Source organism: Tamandua tetradactyla, chromosome 2, assembly GCF_023851605.1.
Source record: "Tamandua tetradactyla isolate mTamTet1 chromosome 2, mTamTet1.pri, whole genome shotgun sequence".
NCBI lineage: Eukaryota > Metazoa > Chordata > Mammalia > Pilosa > Myrmecophagidae > Tamandua > Tamandua tetradactyla.
Window position 1 is genome coordinate 177732040 of NC_135328.1, and position 22158 is coordinate 177754197.

General features: G+C 42.2%; 1 protein-coding gene across 4 annotated transcripts; it reads right to left on the reverse strand.

Moving 5' to 3' along the window:
• Nucleotides 1–396: 396 nt before the first annotated feature.
• Nucleotides 397–13898, reverse strand: AKR1A1 (aldo-keto reductase family 1 member A1). 4 transcript variants are annotated; one of them, XM_077149836.1, is made up of 10 exons: nucleotides 13785–13888; nucleotides 13503–13615; nucleotides 5851–5940; nucleotides 3397–3516; nucleotides 3080–3231; nucleotides 2254–2449; nucleotides 1735–1934; nucleotides 1410–1482; nucleotides 1210–1296; nucleotides 397–557 (listed from the first exon to the last, which is right to left on the reverse strand). In XM_077149836.1, the coding sequence occupies exons 3-10, from the start codon at nucleotides 5932–5934 to the stop codon at nucleotides 492–494; spliced, it is 978 nt and encodes a 325-aa protein (XP_077005951.1). In that variant the 5' UTR covers nucleotides 5935–5940; nucleotides 13503–13615; nucleotides 13785–13888; the 3' UTR covers nucleotides 397–491. The 4 variants fall into 4 exon arrangements, with proteins under 4 accessions (XP_077005951.1, XP_077005948.1, XP_077005949.1 ...); XM_077149833.1 differs by lacking the exon at nucleotides 13503–13615 and having other exon boundaries at nucleotides 13785–13898; XM_077149834.1 differs by lacking the exon at nucleotides 13785–13888 and having other exon boundaries at nucleotides 13503–13754.
• Nucleotides 13899–22158: the final 8260 nt, after the last annotated feature.

Consider the following 22158-nt stretch of genomic DNA (forward strand, 5'->3'; position numbering starts at 1 on the left):
ATATTCCTAACCCTAGGCATTGACCAGTGCAGGGGGGTGGAAACTCAAGGCCCAAGCACAGCACTGCTGTGAAACCACAAGATACTGACTATCCTGTTCTCAATCTTCCGAGGTGACCAATTTTTAGCATTCTCAGTACATCTCTAGAACATGCAGTGCCCAAAAGTGCCACTAGATGGTGATGTTTACCCAATTTACCTAAGACAGGAACACAGACTTTTAACTACCTAGTTCCTCCAGAAGTAGGATCAGGAACTTTGGGCTTTAGTGGATACTTCCTACCCCCACCAACCCAGGTTCCAATTCCCTCTCCCCATCAAGGTAGGTCACATTCAGCAGCCCTAGGTCTGGCATCCCTGAAGGAAACAGCTTCCAAAAGATAAGACAAGCAAGCAGTGTAGATCCTCTACTGGTTTTTATTAACTCCCTCTTTCTGGGTGTGGTAGGATTTTATGGACAGAAAACTGGAAGGGAGCCAGGAAGCTGCATCCTCAGTACGGGTCATTAAAGGGATACAGAGGGTGTCCCGCATCTCTTGGGACCCGATTCCCATTCACCTGCAAAGAGAGATAGATGACTCCATTAGCAGATGTTGACATTCCAAAGATGCAAGGCACTTTCCCCAAAGCTTCTAGAACAACCTCATCTATGTACAGCACTATGTCAAATGGCAGTGACCTGGCCACACTATCAACAGCATTCCAGTACCAAATCCATAGCCTCACATATAGCTGACTCTGTTCCTAGAGTTTGCAACTCAGCTGGAATCAAGTGTCAGGGAGCTGTTTATTTTACTGTGTGCAGCAAGTGTGAACCCCGACACCCACCCCCACCCCCCTGCCCCAACAAGGTCAAGAAAGCTCTCTGGGCATCCCTACTGATATCAGAACCTACTATGTGTCAGGAACTGGGTTCTTTTTATAGGTAGGAAGCTGAGATTTGAAAAAGTTAAAAAACTTGTTCTAGGTTACAAGATATTGAGAGGTAGGGCTGGGGTTCACAGGTTATGTGTCTAGTCCCTGAGTATATTATTTTCCTGAGCTCAATAGAGAAGAGACCAGTTTCCTGGAGAGCAATACCCCTCCACCCTCCAGCTTCCTGTCCCTCCCATAACCAGCAAGCCTAAGGCCAGATTTGAGCCAGAATCCCAACCCAATTTTGAACTCCCTGAGTCAGGGTTAGGGTATAGGGTTGGTCATCCATACTCACTGTAATCATGGGCACAATGTATCGCCAATTTTTGTTCAGGGAATCCAGCTGCTTCATTTCTTCTGGGGTGAAAGTGAAGTCAAATATCTGAGGGAAGAGTGTAGCGATCAGAAAAGCCAGCCTTGGGAGTGGAAGCTGAAGTTTCAGAAAATTGTCTTAGCCAGGAAGACTAAAGAAGACAGGACCCATCATCCAAATACCTGAATATTCTGAAGGATACGGGATGGTGTGATACTCTTGGGGATGCAGATCACTTTCCGTTGGACCTGCCACCTAAGGTGGGGGATTGAGATAGATGAGGAAGAGGAGTCAGTGCTCATAAGCATTGTTTTGTCCTTTATACAAGCTTCCCTAAGCTCCTGTGGCCCCTGAACCTTACTGGAATGGGAAATATGCTTCAAAGTGGTCTCCCCCAAGAGCATATGGCAAGGTACTAAGGCTCTACCCAGGCACTCAGATAAGGAAACTTTCCTTGCCTCCAAACCTTTCCCTCACCTCATCCCCTTTCCCCAAGACTTCTCATACCTGAGCAAGACCTGAGCTGGAGATCGGCCATACTTTTCAGCCAGTGCCAGGACCACTGGCTCCTCAAGCAGAACAGGCTCATCAGGATGGCGCCAAGCACGATCAGAGGAACCGAGAGGGCTATAAGCAGTTACCTTCAGACCACATCCTTGGCAATGGGCAATAAGCTCATTCTGAGCCAGAAATGGGTGGCATTCAACCTGAGCCGGGAACAACCCATCATCATGGGAGAGCCCCACCCAACATTACCTGGCCCTACCCAGACGTGCATGTCCCGACCAACCCTGCATTACTGAGCCCCCTCCTTGTTTCTCACTCTCTGCCTGCATTTCTCACTCTCTGTTTCCTATTAGCAATTTTATTCTTTCCCAGGGCTTCAATGCCCAGCTTTATGTAAAGGACTTCTGCACCACTTCTGACAACTTGCTAGCTATCTCCATTAAGCTGACCCATCACTAGCCACTCTTGTTCTTGTGCACAAACACACCCCAAACCAACTGGTCTGTTTGCAGTGCTCACCTGAAGGACAGCTGGACGCACAGAAGCCACACTGAGGACATCATCGATTTGTTGGCTATTAAAGTTGGACAGACCCAGTGCGCGCACCAGCCCCTTGGCTACAAGTGTCTCCAGAGCCTTCCAGGTCTCCTTGTAGTGGGTGGAGTCATAACGGATAGTTCCATCGGCATTCTTAGGGAAGGGGTTGTCTCCCCGCCTGAGTGAGGGACAACCCCCCAAATGTGAGCATAAATGCCAGGCTCCTGCCCCAACTGCCCATTCAGCCACACAATGTCCCATACTCCAGAGGGGGCAAAGAGCCAAGAATGAGAAACAGCCATACTTTTTCACACTTCCAGATCATGATCCAGGTGTTAACTCTACATGGAATGCCCATTGCTCCTTTTCTTCCTAGACCCAGATTATATCTTTCTTCAGAGAAATCTTCTTAAACTCCTTCCTCCTCAGGAAATTACATGTACCTTCAGCCTTCTTCCAGAACACAGCATACCCTTTCATACCCTCTGCTAAGCCTTGTTCATTAACTCAACTGAGCTTAGCAGAAGGGTCAGTATATGGTTTCTTGAATGAATAAAGGAAGCAGAAGGAACCACCCATGCATACCCTAGGATATATACCATATGTAGCACCACTCTTTCTTCTGTAGCCTAACTCTTGGCTTCCGTAGCAGAAAAGGTGCTGGCTGAGATTCCATTACAAGCTCCTCAGCTTGTCACACAGACAAGTGTTCCTATTCTGCTCTGCCACTGTGACTTATAGTAAGTTACTAACCCTACCCCACCTGAACCCCCACCTCCCTAGATTAAGACCCCTGGCAAAGGCTCACTCAAAAGCATAAGGCCAGTGCATCAGGTACAGATCCAAATATTCTAGCTGGAGGTCAGCCAGTGTCTTCCGGAGGGCAGGCTCTACATCCTCAGGGTGGTGCTTGGTGTTCCACAGCTTGGAAGTCACAAACAGCTCCTCCCGAGGTACTGCCTGATGCAAGGGGTAGGATCCATAGTGAGAAGGGCCATGGGCACCCAGTGTCACCCACCCGCACCTCTGAGAGAAGAAGTAGAAGGAAGATAATCCCTCCTCCAAAGCTCCAGCCCAAGACCCTGAGTTCTCCCACCCCACCCCTTTTCAGTAGCTCATCCTTACTTTGCCTGGTCCTACATTCTCCTTCAGGGCCTCGCCAATCTCAGGCTCGTTGCCGTAGACAGCTGCACAGTCAATGTGGCGGTAGCCAACACTCAGGGCATACTTAATAGCTGCTTTTACCTGCCAGGTGAGAGAAGCCGAGGTTTAGTTCTATTTGTCTTGGCCATAAACTGGCCCTCTGCAGGTCACTGATAGGGAAGCAGGAACAGACCAGGGCCATCCATTCCAGTTCTCAATGAGAGTGAGAAGACGGAAGATGGAAGATGGTTCTAGTCTAGGGGATCAGAAACCTCTTCGGAATTTACACACTGAGACTGTACATAATTGCATGAAAATACCTATTTTTTTCCCTAAAACATTTTTTCATTCATGAGTATTTTCAATTTTCAAGTTTTTATACTGTACACATTTCTTAAAACACATGATACCAGCAGCAACTGAAAATGAATGCCAAATTTGGTACACATGTGTTATCTACCTCAAGGTAACAAACATATACCACCCATAGTGCTTCAAAATACACACTTTTTTTAGCCAGCGTTTATTATAGTAAACTATTCTCAAGATTCATTTACTGTTTATAAATGTTCTGGTATGCATTCTCTATAGTGAAGTGTTAATACATCACATTTATTTTTAGCAAATCAGTATATTTTCTGTATTTAATTACATAGAAAGTTAACTTAATTTTTGAAATTTATTTACAAATACACTTTTTCCATTTGGCACTATGGTTTGTTGCCTACCTAGGTGAATATATAATGTCAGCTTATTCTAAGGTTGTCCACATACTTAATTTACTTAAGTGTTCATTTTAAGTAAAGAGCTCACTGTGTATAGGAATTTGTATTTTGGAGGTGCTTGATCTATCCACAAAGAAAATTAGGAATTACTTCATTATAAAATGCTCCTAGAAGTCTTAATTGTGTTTATTTTTAAAAAGAAACTGTAATGTTAGACTTGTGTGCATGGAAGTAATTAAGGTACATCATTATTGTAGTTTAAAAGTTCATGATAAAACATTTTGTTTTTACTGTATGTTTTTACTGAATGATATATTTCCTGTACCCCAAGGCAAGCATGAATAAAATTAGGTTAAATGTTAAAAAAAAAACAACAAAAAAAGGAAATCTCTTCAGAGGCCTCCAATATTTTGCCTTGTCCTCACTCTACCAGCCTAAGATCCCTTCCTACCCAAGCCATCTCAGCAAGGCCCAGCAAAAAACTAATAACGTGTTTCCAGCATCCAGTATAAAATAGGTTTTAGTAAAGGCTTTTTGAATCAGAAAATGGAGGATAAATAGATAGAGGACAGAAGTATAGGCCATGGAAACAAATCCCCAGCCCTGAGGAACTGGTTGGGGGAACATGATATACAGTTGAAAAATTCCCAAGTAAGGCCACACATCAAAAGACCCTCAGTAAGCCATGTAGACAGAGTGAACTCTAGGAGCAAAGAGCCTACAGAAGAGCTGAGATGGGAAAAATTAAGGAAGACAAAGAAGTAAGATAGAAACTGGGCCCACAGGCCCTTGATGAGAGAGAAGAAAACAGGCATCAAGTAGGAGGATGTCTAAGTAAATTTGCTAAAAACAAGACTGGAAACATGGCATCTGAAGCAGGACCTAGGATGCCAAAAGCTTTTGCTGTGGGTACCTGGCTTGACATTCAAGATTTTCATCTAGGTGCAGTTCTTGCGCTCACACACATCCGAACCTACCCTTGATGTTCTATACCCCTGCCCTGGTCCTGGCTTTGACCTCTACCCTCTGCCTTGATCTAGCTCCTGGACTTGTCTCCAGATTGTGTCAAGTTCCTGCCTGGAGCACCAGGACCCCATCTCTAGGGTTTTAGGCAGCTGCAGGAAGGAAAGCAAAGGGGGAAAGGCAAATGTCACCCAACCCCACCACAATTATTACCATAAATCCTAGATAGAAGAGGCTATGCTCCTACTTGGATTCCTTCCCAAACTTAATCCCCAAACTTAACTTAATTCTGACTTACATTTCAAACCTCACACCTGCTGTATACCAAACTCTGGACTGAGGATTAGAGGAAGGCCCAGCCCTCAAGGATACCAGTGGTGGAAAGGTGTCATGATCACAGCAGAGCATGATGACTGCCACAACAAAGCTGGGCACAGAGGGCCCACACCTGCCATAGCACTCCATGCAACTCCCATTAGAGAAAGGTTTCTTTCCTTCCTATGCCCTACTGGGTCCCTCAGGCTGCCCTCTGAATCAGCTAAGGAAAGTGAGACAGCTTCAGGAGCCCTGGACCAGGTCACTACTGGTCCCTTCTTCCCTTACCTCTTCCCACTGCCCTCCAGGTTCAATCCCACCTGAAGTGATGCATAGGAGTGGGGCTGCTAGGAAAATAGGGCCCCTCTCCCAAATCATACCTCTTCCCTAGCAAGGACTCAAGAAGCACCTTTCTTATACCCCTATCTCTCACCTGGCCAGGTTCACTCTTCCAGGTGCCCAGTCCAATCAGGGGCATCTTCTGCCCAGTGTGCAGGAGGACACAGGAGGCCGCCATTGTTCCCTGAAACACAGAGAGAATAGAATGGTGTGGGGTCAGCGCTGCTTGGTTCTCAGCCATCCACTCGTCCAAAACATGGGACAGAGACAGATGGGAAAAAGAGGAGCAGAGCTGGTGGGAAAGCAAACATATGGATGGGTAAATGTGCCTGTGAGCAGAGTCAACTGAGACAGGGTACCCAGAACCAACCAAAGCCAGCAGCAGTTCCTGGACAAACACTAACCAGAACAACCTGACCGCTCTTCCTTTTATCAACTAAAAGTCTGTTAAGGAGCTCCAATATCTAAAAACAAAGGTGGGATGGCTACCCAGAGTAACCGGCCTTAACCAAATGAGGTTTGAAGCCTGTGTAAGACAGGCAAGGCCATTATGAGACAAAGAGAGACCAGGCAATGGAATAGGATGAACTTCTTTGAGGATGAAATGCATATTTCCAGGAGGCTGTGGGAACTACTGAGTTCCTGACCCCACTTATGGAAGTCTGATAATCTATGATAGTAGGCCTGAGTGGGTTCCTACAAGGGAAGTTTATTTTTAGATGAGAAAGTCTTGGAGAGGTAGGTAGTTGCCACAAATCCTTGCCCTGTGGCAGAACCAAAGATCCAAGGACAAGCTAATGGAGTGGGGCAGGAAAAAGGCAAAGTAAAGACAGATCTACAAAAATGCATATGATAAGTCTCACAACAGACTCATGTACAGTGTGTTATAGAAAGGGAAATGAATTATGTAGGATAAGGACCAGGTGATACTGGCTTTTAAGGATCAGCTGGATTTTCCTAAGTGTCAAGGGAGAAAAGTCTTTGAAGGAAGAGGAGAATAGACACAGTACTGCAGTGCAACAGAAAAGTAGTGAATTATAGATACTAGAAAATTTCCAACTAGACACAGTACTGCAGTGCAACAGAAAAGTAGTGAATTATATATACTAGAAAATTTCCAACTGAACAAAGCAGGTGAGTACCTGGGGCATGCCCCTTTAGATAGCTTTGAAGGTTAGAATCCCCAAAATGCTCCAAGAATACTCATTCATTCAGCAAATGGCCTTATGCTAGACTCTAGAGACACACATACTCTGATGGGCTCCCTCTCTTTGAAATTATGGCTGGTTACAGGGAGGAATGGGTTGAAAGGGACAGATGATATCAGTACAAAGTGATAAGAACTATGACAAAACTCTGTACAAATGCTACCCAAAGGTTGCAGGAAAAGAGTAACCCAGCTAAGATGGTTTCTGGGAGGTGATACCTGAACCAAGTCTTAAAGAACAAATGAACAGCAGTTACAAAGGGAAAGGAAAAGGAGGGAGAAGACTCACTCCAAGAGCCAATAAGGTAGAAATAAGCTTTTCCCTTGATCTCCCCAGTACTGTAATAACTACTCCCTCCCCCTTGGGATTGATTTCACTACCAACATTAACTTTATTAATATAACCTTTGTTTTCAAGTTCTGAAAGGAAATCAGTATTATGATAGATAAATAAGTTACCACAATAAAACATGTCTTTTAAGAAAGTACAGTAAGTAGTAAGACTAGTTGTATGACCAATATGCTAAAATTGTCTGTCTTCTTACCCAGGAAGAATTTCATAATCTAGTATAGTCTGGTAATGGAAACCATTCTTTCCTGCTAAAAATCAAAGAGAAACTGATCAACTGGGCAGCAAATACCTCAGAATTGCTGAGGGCAATATTCTTTGTAACCAAACTTCCCAAGGATCAGGCACATATGCCTGTGCTTCAGAGGAGGAACTAGCACCCTGATTTCTCAGATTTGATCATCAAAACAAGCGAACGGTTGACCTCTCCCAGATTTCCGAGCACACAAAGAAGGGCTCTGAAATTACACCTGGGGTGAGCGCCTAAACAAAAACCTAGTGTAGGAAAAGGAAGAAGAAATCCGATGCTTGCTTCTCCCTTTCTTTCACAGGTGAAACTGGAAACCAAAAGGTCTGGAGGTTGGGGGATGGGGATCACAGAGGTAAGAAAATCTAATAAATATCTGCAAGGAACAACAGCTCCAAAGAAGAGAATGGAGAGCACGCAGGTAGAAAACAGGAGTTTTTGCCTGGGACATAAAGTCATCTTCTGCCAGTCTTTCTTTGTCTGAGGCAGCAGCTGTGATGATTAGGTTCAGGTATGAATTAACCAGGTGATGGTACCCAACTGTCTGGTCAAGGAAGCACTGGCCTAACTGTTAGTGCAAAGATATTTCGTGGCAGGTTGATAAATCAGAAGTCCGGTTTATTAAATCATCAGTTAGTTGATTGCATCTGTGACTGATTAGAAATACAACCAACTAAGGGTGTGCCTTCAACAAACAAGAGAATCCAATCAGCTGAAGACTTTTAAGGGAGAAGAGAGAACTGTGACTGTTTCTTAAGCTAGCCAGCTTCTCCTGTGGAGTTCATCAAGACCCTTCATCCGAGTTGCCAGACTCGCACCCTGCCCTGCGGATTCTGGACTCTTGTATCCCCATGGTTGCATGAGACACTTCTATAAATCTCCCATTTACAGATACCTCCAGTTGGTTCTGTTTCTCTAGAGCATCCTAACACAGCAGCTTTCCAGTCTTGCCCTGCATTAACACATTCCAGGCCCTGATCTTGTTGGGAACTTCCTGGCTGAACCCTGACACCTCTCAGAAACCTTCAGGTTATCTTGGGAGAGATCCTGGATATGAAAGGGAAATAACCTGGGTGTGGGGTGATGGGGAGGGGATATGATCGCAGTATATGACTGTAGTGTCAGGACTCAGGCTGGATTATTCTTAATTCAATTCCTAGGTTCCTTCTCTCTGGTGCTCAGTCTTCCCTTCAGAAAGAAGGACTCAATAGTTGCTATAGGGAACTCAGAAGCACTGAAAAGAGAGGGTGCGGTGTTTATGTGAATAAATGTTGGTGTCCCTCAGAGTTCCATTCTCAATCTTCTCACTCCCTAGTTGAGATCATGTCTTCAGATTACCATCTAAGCACAGAATCTTACCACCCCAGTTCTGTATACTAAACTCCCTTCCAATATCTCCACCAATTAACACTGGGGCAGATGGCCTGCCCCCTCACCCACCATTTCCACACATGTGGGTGGGCCAGCTCTCTTGTCGTGAGATCTTTTGGTTCTGACCTTGACTTCCGTGGTTCTGCCCTTGAAGTCATTCTTCACTCAATTCATCCCTTTTCTCTCCTTTTCAGTCCAGACTAACAGGGGTCCTACTCATACAAATTTTGCAAAAATCTTGTCAGCTTTGTGTACAATTCAAGCAGATCCAAATAAAACTTCCCATAAAGCCTTCCTGGATTAAGGCATCTTCAATACTGACTTTTCCACTGAAATGGCTGACTGGATCTATGTTCAGCCACACCCTCTTTAGCAAAGGTTATTCAGTTAAATCCTAACAACGAGCCCTGTCCTCTGGTGACTCACCTTCCGAAAACTCAATGAGGTCCCCGATAGACTTCTGGCCCCAGTCTCAGAGCCTATCTGGATAGGCCCAGAATTTTCCAAACCATCAATTTCTGGTTTCTTTCTGCTTAAGAGTTCAATTCACAGCTTATCGAATTTTACTGTAAGCTGTAAGAAGCCAGGCTGCACCTTTCACACTTAGCCTGGAAATCTCCTCTGATAAATATCCAAGTCCATCACATACCAATTTCACTTTCAATATGACATCAGAACACAATTTGCCAAGTTCTCTGACACTTTATAACAAAGATCAACTTTCTTCAAATTTCCAATAACACATTCACCATGTCCTTCTAAGTCTTCATTAGAAGTACCTTTAACATCAGTATTTCTAATGATAGTCTCTTCAAAGGAATCTAGGCTTTTTCTATCAAGTGCCCGATAGTTCCTCCAGTCTCTATCCTTTACCCAATTCCAAAGCCATTTCCACAATTTTAGGTGTTTGTCATAACAGCACCCCAATTTCTAGAACCAAAATCTGCTTTGGTTTCCCAGCCGCTAAAACAAATACCACGCAATGGGTTGGTTTAACAAGAGGAATTTATTAGCTACTGGTTTCAGAGGCCAGAAGGTATGCTTCTAGCTGGTCAGCAGGCTTTGGGGGTTCCTTGGCTTTTCTGTCACATGGCAATGGACATGGTGATATCTTCTCTTCCACGTTCCACTGATGTCAGGCTTATGGCTGCTCCCTGTGGCTTCTCTCTTCATCTGACTTTCACTCTGCTTATAAAGGACTTCAGCAATCCAAATGAAAGCCTAACTTGACTCAGTTGGGCCACACTTTAACTGAAGTAACATCTTGAAGAGATCTTATTTACAATGATTCCACATCCATCAGAATGCAGACCAAGACGAAGAACATGGCCAAATTAGAGCACATAATTCAATCCACCACATTGACCCATCCTCCTTTTTCTGTATATTCTTATCTCAAGAAGGACTCAAGGCCCTGCATACTGAGTATTAAAGCAAACCAGACAATGTGCTCACAGCATAATCCATGGAGTTTTTTTTTTTTTTACTGAGAAATCTTCACACGCACACAGTCCATATGTGGTATACAATCAATGGTCACAATATCATCACATAGTTGTGTATTCATCACCATGATCATTTTTAGAACATTTGTATCACTCCAGAATTATCTGCCCCCCCATTATTTATTCATTTTTATCCTTATTTTTTTTTTTTTGCTCATCTGTTCATACCCTGGATAAAAGGTACATCAGACACAAGATTTTCACAATCATGTGGCCACAATGTAAAAGCTATATAGTTATACAATCATCTTCAAGAATCAAGGCTACTGGACAGCTCAATAGTTTCAGGTACTTCCCTCCTACACTCTAATACACTATAAATTAAAAAGAGAGTTTTTTAATGCATAAGAATAACCTCCAGGATAACTTCTCAACTCTGTTTGAAATCTATCAGCCACTGAACCATGGAGCTTTTTAAAAAACCATCTAAAGAAAGTATTTGCAGTTCCTCTGAGGTATTTTTAAGTATTAACAAACTATGATTTCATAGATGATGGAAGAGAAGACTGTATTTTCTCCTGTACTCGCCAGCTTGGAAAACTACCTTATAAACATGTGTTTGTGGCCCAGAGTTCATCTGTTTTAGCTGAGTAAAAAATCCTGTTGATATTTGTAAATATAAAAAGACATTGTTTGCTCTAAACCTACTAAGACAAGATCTCTATAATATTTCATGTCTTTCTTGACATACGCGACAAGAAATAATTAAAAATATACACTTCCATACATGCTATAACATGTATATAATATGTTATAGACAATATAATCAATATGTGGACTTAAATAAGCCAGACACAAAAGGACAAATATCATATGATTCTACTTATATGAATCACCTAGAATAAACAAATACATAGAAATGGAAAGTAGATTGGAGGTTACCAGGGGCTGGGGAGAAGGAGGATTGGAGAATGCTTAGTGGGTGCAAAGTTTGTTTAGGATGATGTAACAATGGTAGTTGTGCTGATTTGAAGGGATTTAAGTACTCTAAAAAAGCCATGTTTTAATCCAGATCCAAAATTGTGGGAGCAACTGTTTTCTTTTAATCCTGTTCAGTACTATAGGTTGGAAACTTGATTAGATGACTTCCGTGGAGTTGTGACTCCACCCATTCCATGTGGGTCTTGATTAGTTTACTAGAATTCTTTAAACGAGAAAGCTGGAGAATGATGAGAGAATGAAGAGAGCCAGAGCCCATGCAACCAGTGACCTTTGGAGATGAAGAAGGACTATGCCCCCAGGAGAGTTTCATGAAGCAAGAGGCCTGGAGAGAAAGCTATCAGATGTTGCCATGTTTTTCATATGCCTTTCCAGTTGAGAGAGGAACCCTGATCTTCATCAGTCTTCTTGATCCAAGGTATCTTTCCCGATGCCTTAGATTGGACATTTTTATAGACTTTGCTTTAACTGGGACATTTTCAAAGCCTAGAACTAAACTTGCAACTTAATGAATTCTCCCTTTTAAAAGCCATTCTGCTTCTGGTATATTGCATTCCGGCAACTAGCAAACTAGAACAGTAGTACAACATTGTGAATGCAATTAATCCCACTTAACCGTACAATTAAAAATGTTAAAATTGGAAATTCTCTGTATATATTAACAATTAAAATTATAATAAACAATAAAAAATATGTAATATATGTATTTCCTAAATCTTTTTTTGTCCAACCCATCCATATCTATTTCCATTGCCACTGCCCTAGCTCTGACCACTATCATCCACTACCTGGACCATGGCAACAACCTTTTCACTGATATCTCTCCTTCCAATCTGGCTCCTTCCCCCACAATCAATTCACCAAGTCTGATCATGTGAGCTCCCAGCTCTCAAACTCCTCCAACAGTTCTCCTGTACCCTCAGGATAAAGTCCAGGCTTGGTAAAACCCTTCAGAACCCGGGTTCTGCCTCTTCATTTCTCCACCTCCTCACTTCACATTTCTTCTTCTAGACACTGCAGAACCAGCCACCTTTTGATTCCAGGTGTTAATTTTCTTTCCCCAAGCCTACCCGTTGCCTGCTTCTCATCCTTCAGCTAGCGCTTTAAATTTTGGGCTCTTCCCATGTCCTGATATCTTGTGCACTGTTGCCATTTTTCTGTTTACATAACAGTTTTCTCCACTAACCTGGGAACTCCTTGAGGGCAGGTCCTGTCATCTGCCTAAGCTCCTCATTCCTAGAGTGCCTGCCCTATTCATAACCCCCCCACACACACATACACACAGTCAAATGGCAGAGATCCTGGTAGTTGGAGTTTAGCCAACTGGAGGGATGTTTGGGGAAGTCGCAGCCTTAATCATCTTCCTTTACTTCTTGGGTAATCAGGAAAGAATAGCCTCTGGAGAATTTCAAAGCACTTTCCATCTTTGGCAACAAAAATCCTGGGATTCCCAGACAGTATCATGCTGTAATACAGGAGACTGCTCCTGTATTACAATTAAGAAACTGAAATCTTGGAAAAAGTAAGGGACCTCATCAGAACCATAAGACTCTTAAGGGAGGCCGGCCAGCCCTGAATACAGACAGGCTTAAGGGTGAGTTAATAATAGCCTCAACCAAGAAAGCTCAAGATTCGAAGTCTCACTGTTTAATAGAGTTCTGCGGTCCAGGTGGGGAAATAGAAAATCTTGCCCCCGCTACTCCCAAATCCAAGATAGGTGCCTAAATGAGCGAGTTCTCGCCCTCCCGTCCCTTCTGAGAGGCATCCCTGCGGCCCCATAAAAAAAGCCGAAACTTCTGGAAAAATAGTATACGTGAGCAAACAAAAAGATGGCAACTGAAACTTACCGAGCACCTATTATGTGCCAGGCGCTTTAAAAGTTTTATCTCATGTAATTAGCGTTACAGCTCTGATTTAGGAACTCATTTTAACGTCGAGGAAACAGGCCCAGAGAAGTTGAGAATTTATCCAAAATCACACAGCCAGTAAGTGGAGGAGCTCAAATCCGAAACCACTTCAGGCTGCTCTTGGCTCTATCCGGGGGACGGGCACTTCTGTAGTGAAGGACCGAGGCCATTTCCACGGGGAGGAAGATGGGGCAGCCTGGGTAGCAGCAGGAGAAACCCACCTCGGCAGAAGCACAGAGTACACAGGGTACTGTGCTTTCGGTTCAGCTCTGCGTCCTGCTTGGGTCCCAGTGGGCCTCCACTTCCGGATCGGCAAGCCACCAAGGAAGTCAACCTAATGGAGGAGGCAGGGATTCTGCTTAAGTATGGCGGCGCAGAAGAAGCTCCTCCCGGAGGGAAGGGCGGGGCACAGGGATCCAGCACCACAAGTCGAGGTTGGGACCCCGTTCCCGCCCCGGGGAGGAGCTGGAAAAACGGAAGCTGGCACTGGGAGGCCGCATCACCTCGACTCGGGACGCCCTGGACGACGCAGAGGCTGGAAGTCCGGTGCTCACGGCTCGGCGCTGGAGTGACTGACACGCGCGCCGCCTACCATGTAGGTGGTCCGTAGGGCGCGTCAGACCGCACCGCTTGCTGGCCCACATTGCACCGCGCGTCGCGGAGACGCCAGTCTAGCCCGCGCCAGGTCGTCTGAGGAAGCAGCGTACCAGTGCCACATCGTGGTTTCTTGCGTTGCCTTCCCTCCTGTATTCGCAATGACTAACTTTCTCACCATTCTCTCCCTCACCGTAGGGTTAGGAGGGCTCCCTCAGTTCGCCTGGAGTAGCGCAGTAATTTCGTCAGGCAAACAGGCCCAGAGATTAGCCGCTATGTAAAGGCTGACCAGGACAGGAGACTTTCGGTCTACCAACTCCAAGCGATAGAAATTGCTGTTTCTTCAGACCGTGAACTCTGGCCACGTATTTTTATGCCAGGCACGGTACCATAGACTTAGAAACATGATTTTATTGAATCCTCACAGCAAGAAGATGAATATTATTATCTTTTTCTTATTTTATTTCTTGGAAACCTTTTTTATTGTAGTATAGTGAACATACAGAAAATTGCACAAATCTTGAATTTTTGCTATGTAACCACCACCCAGAGACCATATAGACTTCACCAGCTCACCAGAATCATCACATTTAGGTGATATTAGAGATAGAACAGACTCAGGAAAGTTAGTTTTGTACAAAGCCATGCAGCTATTCAATTACAGATTTGATCTTTGAAATGCCACCCACATCTCAAATCCGCTTGCACTGAGAGATTTCTTGCATTTATGTGTTTTACTTGGTGGGGGAGGGCCGGAGGCAGGATTATCCTAGTGTTGTAAAAGGGAATTTTACAAAGCTTAACAGTAGCTAATTTTTCCTGCTTAATTTAGCTATTTACATATATTTTAGCTTCTGAAATATCCAGCAAAAGCATTTGTGTCATTTTATATTCACGGCTATGCATTTAGTGTGAGTTAAGAATTATAAAGAAAAGAATTATGGGCCCCATCAGGCTGAAGATAAACAATCCTGGCGCCAAGGTTACTTGTTGTAAAACTGTTAAAAAATGCTTATTGTAAAACTGTTCTTATCTGCTTTTTTGCAAAACAGCACCTGTGACCCATGCTCAACCCCCACCCCCCTCATCTTACCCTTTAAAAAGCTTTTGCAAACTTAAGTTCGGGGCTCTCTGTTCCTGCGTGTTCGGGGAGCCCTACACATGTGTGGAAAATAAACCCCTTGCATGTTGCATGAGAGAACGTCTCTTGGAGTCCTCCTTTGCGTGGCAAAACTCTAGGATTCTCAAATTCTTACAGTGTAGGCAAGGGGAGTCTGTTTTTCTCTCTCTCATCCTGTTTCTCCTTCCCTAGCACTCCTCTCCACATCTTTTCCTTTCCTGGAATTACTCCCCACTGTCTCTCTATAATAAAGAATGTCTTGATGGACTAGATGTCTGCCACTTGGCACCATCCATCCACATAAAGACTCTCAGAGTCTAGCTTTAGGGATCAGAATTTATGATCATTCTCTGACATCCTCACCCCTCCTCCCCACTTTCCCAGATAAACAACCCAGTAAAGATTTGCCATCAAGGAGACACCCAATATCTACCCCATCCCACTTCTCCCACCATCTTCTGCTAGTTCTGGTGGACTCCATTTTTACCACCCTACTGAGTCTGACTTCTTAAAAGTTTAAAAATCATGGGTGGGCCATGGTTGCTCAGCAGGCAGAGCTCTCACCTGCCGTGCCAGAGACCAGGGTTCAATTCCCAGTCCTTGCCCATGCCAGAAAAAAAAAAAAAAGTCTGTAGATCAACAATCAGGCAGTGACCTTGTCATCTGAAGAACTGCTGAATCAATTACTTGTAACCCAGTCACTGCCTTCCTTTTGCTCTTAGTTCTGGCTACAGGGATGTTATACACAAGGCACACTCTAGCTTTCCAAGAGTTTGCAAAGCATACACAGAAGGTGGGTATGCATGTGGGAGTACATAGATACTCCAAAGGGTACTCAGGATGAATAGTATTAGGGGACTCAACTTTCATATATATTTTAAAATAAAACTGGCCTTCTTAAGAAAACCCTTTTGCTTTCACAATAATCCTCCCATTTTACAAAAGGCACACCTTTCACCCAGCTTGAGTCTTTAGAGTACATTTCCCCAGAACGTAAAAACTTAGAGGGCACTGTACAAAGGGAAAGTATGCACAAATCCTTATACATGTCAAATTGTTTCCAATTCTTTGCTTTCAAAACTAGAGGCAAAACCAGTATTGGCTTTTTTTTGGATTTGGATTTTGTGATTTTGGGCAAATAACTAGGAAAGAGTTGACACAATTAAGTGGCATTGCTTTAATAAGATTTCTATTTTCATCTACTCTGAATAGTGAACAAGATTTATCAGTGCTTATATCTATAAAAATGGAATCAAAGCTGAGACTTGTCTCATTCTAAAAATATGTAGTACTCAGTCACAGGTCCAAGAATTAAATGAAAAAAAGGAAAGAGTCTGTGCCCCATCAAGATGGTGGAGTGAGACTTTAAAGGGTTCCGTCCCCTTATAGAAGTTTTTAACAATCAGCAAGAACTGGCAGAAATATCATTCTCAAAGCTCTGTAAACAGTTAAAGGACTGCAGTAATATGGTGCCTGCCAAATCAAGAAAAAGGCTACTTAAAAGTGGTTCTCCTTTGGTTTCAGGCTGCCTGCCCATGCAAAAAAAAAAAGGTGGTTCTCCTGTTGCCCTGGGTTGCCCATTCCCCACCCCTCACCAGCTGGCATGGAGATGGCCTGTGCTTCCTCCTTTCTTAAGGAGAGGGGGAGGGCAGTGAGTTTGCTTGCTGTGTGTGTGTGTGTGTGTGTGTGTGTGTGTGTGTGTGTGTATGTGTGTGAGAGAGAGAGAGAGAGAGAGAAGCCACATCTGAGGAACAGATGACTCTTAGGCCTAATTTTAAGTAGGCTTAGCCTATTCTTTGTGGGATTAAGTTTCATATGAACAAACCCCAAGATTGGCAGCTCGGCCTATTTCAGACAAAGACTCTTTAAAAATGGTCCTAATTATGCTCAAAGAGCTAAAGGAAAACATGGTCAAAGAACTAACAGAAATCAAGAAAATGATAGAGGAATACAAAGAGAATATCAACAGCTGAGACCAAAGAAATAGAACTTTAAAAATCCCTAAAGGGATTCAACAACAGACTGGAGCTTGCAGAAAAAAGGATCTGTGGCTGAAGATTATACAACTGATATCATTCAGTCTGAGGAGCAGAAAGAAGAAAGAATGAAGAGAAGTGAACAGAGCCTAAGGAACATCTGAGAAACCATTAGGCATACTAAAAATGCATTGTGGGAGTCCCAGAAAGAGGGAAAGGGTCAGAAAGAATATTCAAGGAAATGGCTGACAACTTCTCAAATTTAATGTAAGAGATGAATGTATACATCCAAGACTCTCAATGAACTCTCACCAGGATAAACCCAAATAAACCCATGCTATAACTTATTATAATCAACCTGTCAAATGCCAAAGATAAAGAGACTTCTGAAAGCTACAAGAAAGAAGGAATGTGTCACATAAAAGGGAGCCTCAATAAGATTAAATGCTGATTTCTCATTGGACACCACTGACACAACAAGGCAGTGGGAAGACATATTTATAATGCTGATAGCAAAAAATTGCCAACCGAGAATTCTAGATCCAGCAAAACTGTTGTGCTGGTTTGAAAGGAAGCATGTCCCCTAAGAAAAGCCATGTTTTAATATAAGTCCCATTTCATAAAGGTAGAATCATCCCTATTCAATACTGTATATTTGAAACTGTAATGAGATCATCTCCCTGGTTGATGTGGTTTAGTCAAGAATGGTTGTTAAACTGGATTAAGGGACGACATGTCTCCACCCATTTGGGTGGGTATTGATTGGTTTACTGGAGTCCTATAAAAGAGGAAACATTTTGGAGAAATAGATTCAGAGAGATTCAGAGAGAGCAGAGAATGCTGCAGCACCACGAAACAGAGAGTCCACCAACCAGTGACCGTTGGAGATGAAGAAGGAAGACGCCTCCCGGGGAGCTTCATGAAATAGGAAGCCAGGAGAGAAAGCTAGCAGATGATGCCGTGTTCGCCATGTGCCCTTCCAGCTCAGAGAGAAGCCCTGACTGTGTTCGCCATGTGCCTTCTCACTTGAGAGAGAAACCCTGAACTTCATCGGCTTTCTTGAACCAAGGTATCTTTCCCTGGATGCCTTTGATTGGACATTACTATAGACTTGTTGTAATTGGGACATTTTCTTGGCCTTAGAACTGTAAACTAGCAACTCATTAAATCACCCCTTTTAAAAGCCATTCCATTTCTGGTATATTGCATTCTGGCAGCTAGCAAACTAGAACAACTGTCTTTCAAAATGAGGGTGGGATTAAGACCTTCCCATATAAACAAAAGCTGAGGGTCTTCCTCACCACTAGACTGACCCTACAAGAAATGCTAAAGAGAGTTCTCCAGGTTGGAAGGAAAGGACACTAGACAATAGACCAACGAAGAAATAAAGATCACTGTAAAGAAAACGACATAGATAAATAAAAATACCAGTACTATTGTGTTTGATTTGTAACTCCACTATTTACTTCCTATAGGCTTTAAAAGGCAAATGCATAAAATGTAAAACGTAATAAATCAGTAGTTTTAGACTTATTATGTATAAACATGAAATCTGTGAAAAGAACTACAAAAAGGTGTAGGGACATGGTTTATGTACACTGTTGAATTTATGTTTGTATCAGAGCAAATGACATTGTTACAGATTTAGGATGTTAAATTTAAGCCCCATAGTAAACATAAAGAAAGTATCAGAGAATATGCAAGCTCATAGAAACAGAAAGTAGAAAATAGGTTACCAGAATTGGGAGGCAGGTGTAATGGGTGCTAATGCAAAATGAGTGTAGGGTTTCTGTTGGGGATGAATAGTAATTCTATAATGGATAGGGGTGAGGATACATTGTGAATGTGATTAGTCTCACTGAGTGGTAAGCTTGGGAGGGGTTAGAATGGGAAGATTTATGTTGTACATGTTACCAAAATTAATAAAAAGGAAACAGGAACTAAAGAGATAATCATTAAATGCAATACATGATACCAGATATGATCTAATAACGGAGGAGAAAAGGACATTATTGGGATACAAGAAAAAAATGGAATAAAGAATGTAGCCTTTATATCAACGTTAAATATCTTGAACTTGATAACTGCACTCTTACAGTTATTACATAAGTGAAAATCCTTGTTCATAGAAAATATACATGGAAGTATTATGTGTTCAAGGAGTATGACATATGCAACCTGCTCTTAAATGTTCAGAAAATAGGGAGTGAAGGAGGGAGGGAGGTGAATGGATGGAGGATGGATGGATGAATGGTTAGATAGAATATGGCAAAGGTGGCAAAAGGTTAAAATTGGTGACCTGGGTATCAAGGCGTTATGTTGGTGTTATTTTTATGGGGTTTATATTATTTTTGCAATTGTATTATAAATTTGAAATTATTTCAAAAGTTTTAAATAAGGGAAAGGAAGGAAGATGAAAGAATGTGAGGAGAGAGAGAATGAAGGAAAGAGAGATATCCCCAGGCCATCTCATTAAAATATGTATTTGAATTTTAAGGTTTAGTTATCAAAACTTATACTGTGTATTATTTTGATCAATTGTATAATAAAATTTGCAAAATTAAAAATATATACAGCCTTATGATCACAGAACTTCAAAAAAATTATATAAATTAATTTGTATATTTTAGTTACAGAAAAGGATAAGAAGTTGAAGCAATTAAAATTTCAAGGATGAAAATATTAAGATCACTGCCATGCTGGAGACCCAGGTTTGAGTCCCAGTGCCTGCCCATGCAAAAAAAAAAAAAAAAAAAAAAAATATATATATATATATATATATATAAATATATGTATATATTAAGATTATATATCTACATCTATGGGGAAGTAGAATGGTAAAACAAGTTCAAGGAGAAAAATGAATATAAAATTAGCAACTGTTAAGAAAAGCCTTTTTATTATTTGGATGAATGATGGTGAGAATTGATTTGTTCTCAATACATAACTTCAGTTAAAAAGGTAGAAAAACTTTTCAAATTATAAAAAAAAGAAAAATCTATATGTCTAAGGAAAGAGATGGGATGAAAATCCACCAAACTAATTACAAAGCTGCATTTGATTGGTGGAAGTATAGGTTATTTTGTTTTTCTTTAGAATATATTAAATTTTTGAAATATAGCTATTGTACTGGATTCGGTTTAGTATTTCTACAGGTTCATTTGGACCCACCTGCTCCCAAGCTTCAACTACTTGCTCAGTGGGGAGCCCCAGATGCCACTGTCACCCCCCATCTCCTGATTCAGTTTTCTGTTTAGCCACCATAAATCAGACTTTTGTACCTTCTCTTGTTGTAGCAAGAACTGCAGCAGCTCTGGCACTCAGGTCTGACTTAACCAGATCCACAGACTATCTGGCCTCCTCCCACCACTTCCCAAGTCAGACAAAGTACTTTCTGTGGGTTGTAGGATCTATCTTCCCTGGCTGCCCTGAGAAGCCAGGCAACACAGCCTGGAAATGCAGAGGAGTTACTGCCTCAACAAGTATAAGCAAATTGACCGATGACAGTTTGTCCTTCCTCCCAATAAATGGTTTCTAGAAACACTTAATACATACAGCCTCTCTGAAGTTGCCCTTGTGTAGCTGAGCAACTAGCTGTGTTTTCTTGCAAAACTATAGCTAGCTCTGTAGCATACCATCCTTTGTTTTCTGTCCCTTCTTCCCTGCCTCATTTCTGTTCTTCCTTCACTCTTACTGCCCTGAGATTATACCTCCAAATAAAGTCTTAATATGTAATATTTGCCCTGTGTTCTGGTAAACCAAGCTAAAATAACTATGTGACCTTAACAATAAGAGAGAGAGAAAAAAATAAGAACAATTAAAAAGAGAAACCATGAGTAAGTATAATGTTAGGAAAATAAGAAAAACAAAAAACTACCATTTTATTGAACATTTACTATCTGACATAGTCTTTACATATACTCTCTAATCACCATAGCAAACCTATGAGAAAATCAAGGTACAGATTAATTAAGGTCTCAGATAGTACATATCTGAGATAAAAAGTTGTATTAGTTACCTATTGTTGTGTTAGAAATTACCCCCAAATCTAGCAGCTTAAAACAACAAACATTTATTTCATAGTTTCTGTGGGTCAAGAATCTGGATACAGATTAACTGGATGATTCTGGCTAAAGGTCTCTCAGGAGGTTGCAGTCTCATCTAAAGGTTCTACTGGGGGAGGATCAGTTTCTAAACTCATTCACATGGTTATTGGCAGGATTTAGTTCCTTGCAGGCTGTTGATATAGGGCCTCAGTTCCTCACTAGCTGTTGACTGGAGATTTCCTTCAATTCCTCGCTATGTGATTCTCTCCATAGGGCAGCTTGTGACATGGCAAATGGCTTCACTCAGAGCAAGCAAGTAGGGGAACAAGAGAGGGCACCCAAGATGGAAGTAAAGCTTTTTGTAACCTAATATTGAAATTGACATCCCACCACTTCTGCCATGTTGTGTTCATTATTAAGGTATCAATAAACGCAGCACACATACAAGGGAAGGAGATAATATAAGGGCCTGCATACCAGAAAGCAGGGATCACTGGAGGCCATTTTAGAGGCTGCTTACGACAGAAGTCAAATCTGCCGGGATCCTGGGCAAACAAGTCAAACAGGTAAGACAAGAGAGACTTTGGTTAACATGAAGGCCATTGGTGACTGTCAACAGCTGCTCCAGTGAAATGGTGAAGTCTGGGCAACAGAGCCTAGATTTAGGAGTGGATGGGAAATGGGGGTGTGGAGAACCAGAGGGAAGGCTTCTGAAGAATTGAGTAAGGAGATGGAAAGTTATAGATTAGTAGCTTGAGGAAAAGGCAGGACAGAAGGAGAGTATTTTAGAATATGGGAAATTTGAACATAAGCATGTGCTAAGTGGAAGGGTACAGCAAAAAGATATTGGAAACTGTTCTAGTTTGCTAGCTGCTGGAATGCAATATACTAGAAACAAAATGACTTAAAATGGAGAATTTAATAAATTCCTAGTTTACAATTCTAAGGCCGAGAAAATGTCCCAATTAAAACAAGTCTATAGACATGTCCAATCTAAGGCATCCAGGTAAAGATACCTTGGTTCAAGAAGGCCGATGAAGTTCAGGGTCTCTCTCTCAAGTGGAAAGGCACATGATGAACATGGCATCATCTGCAAGCTTTCTCTCCTAGCTTTCTGTTTCATGAAGCTCCCTGGGAGGTG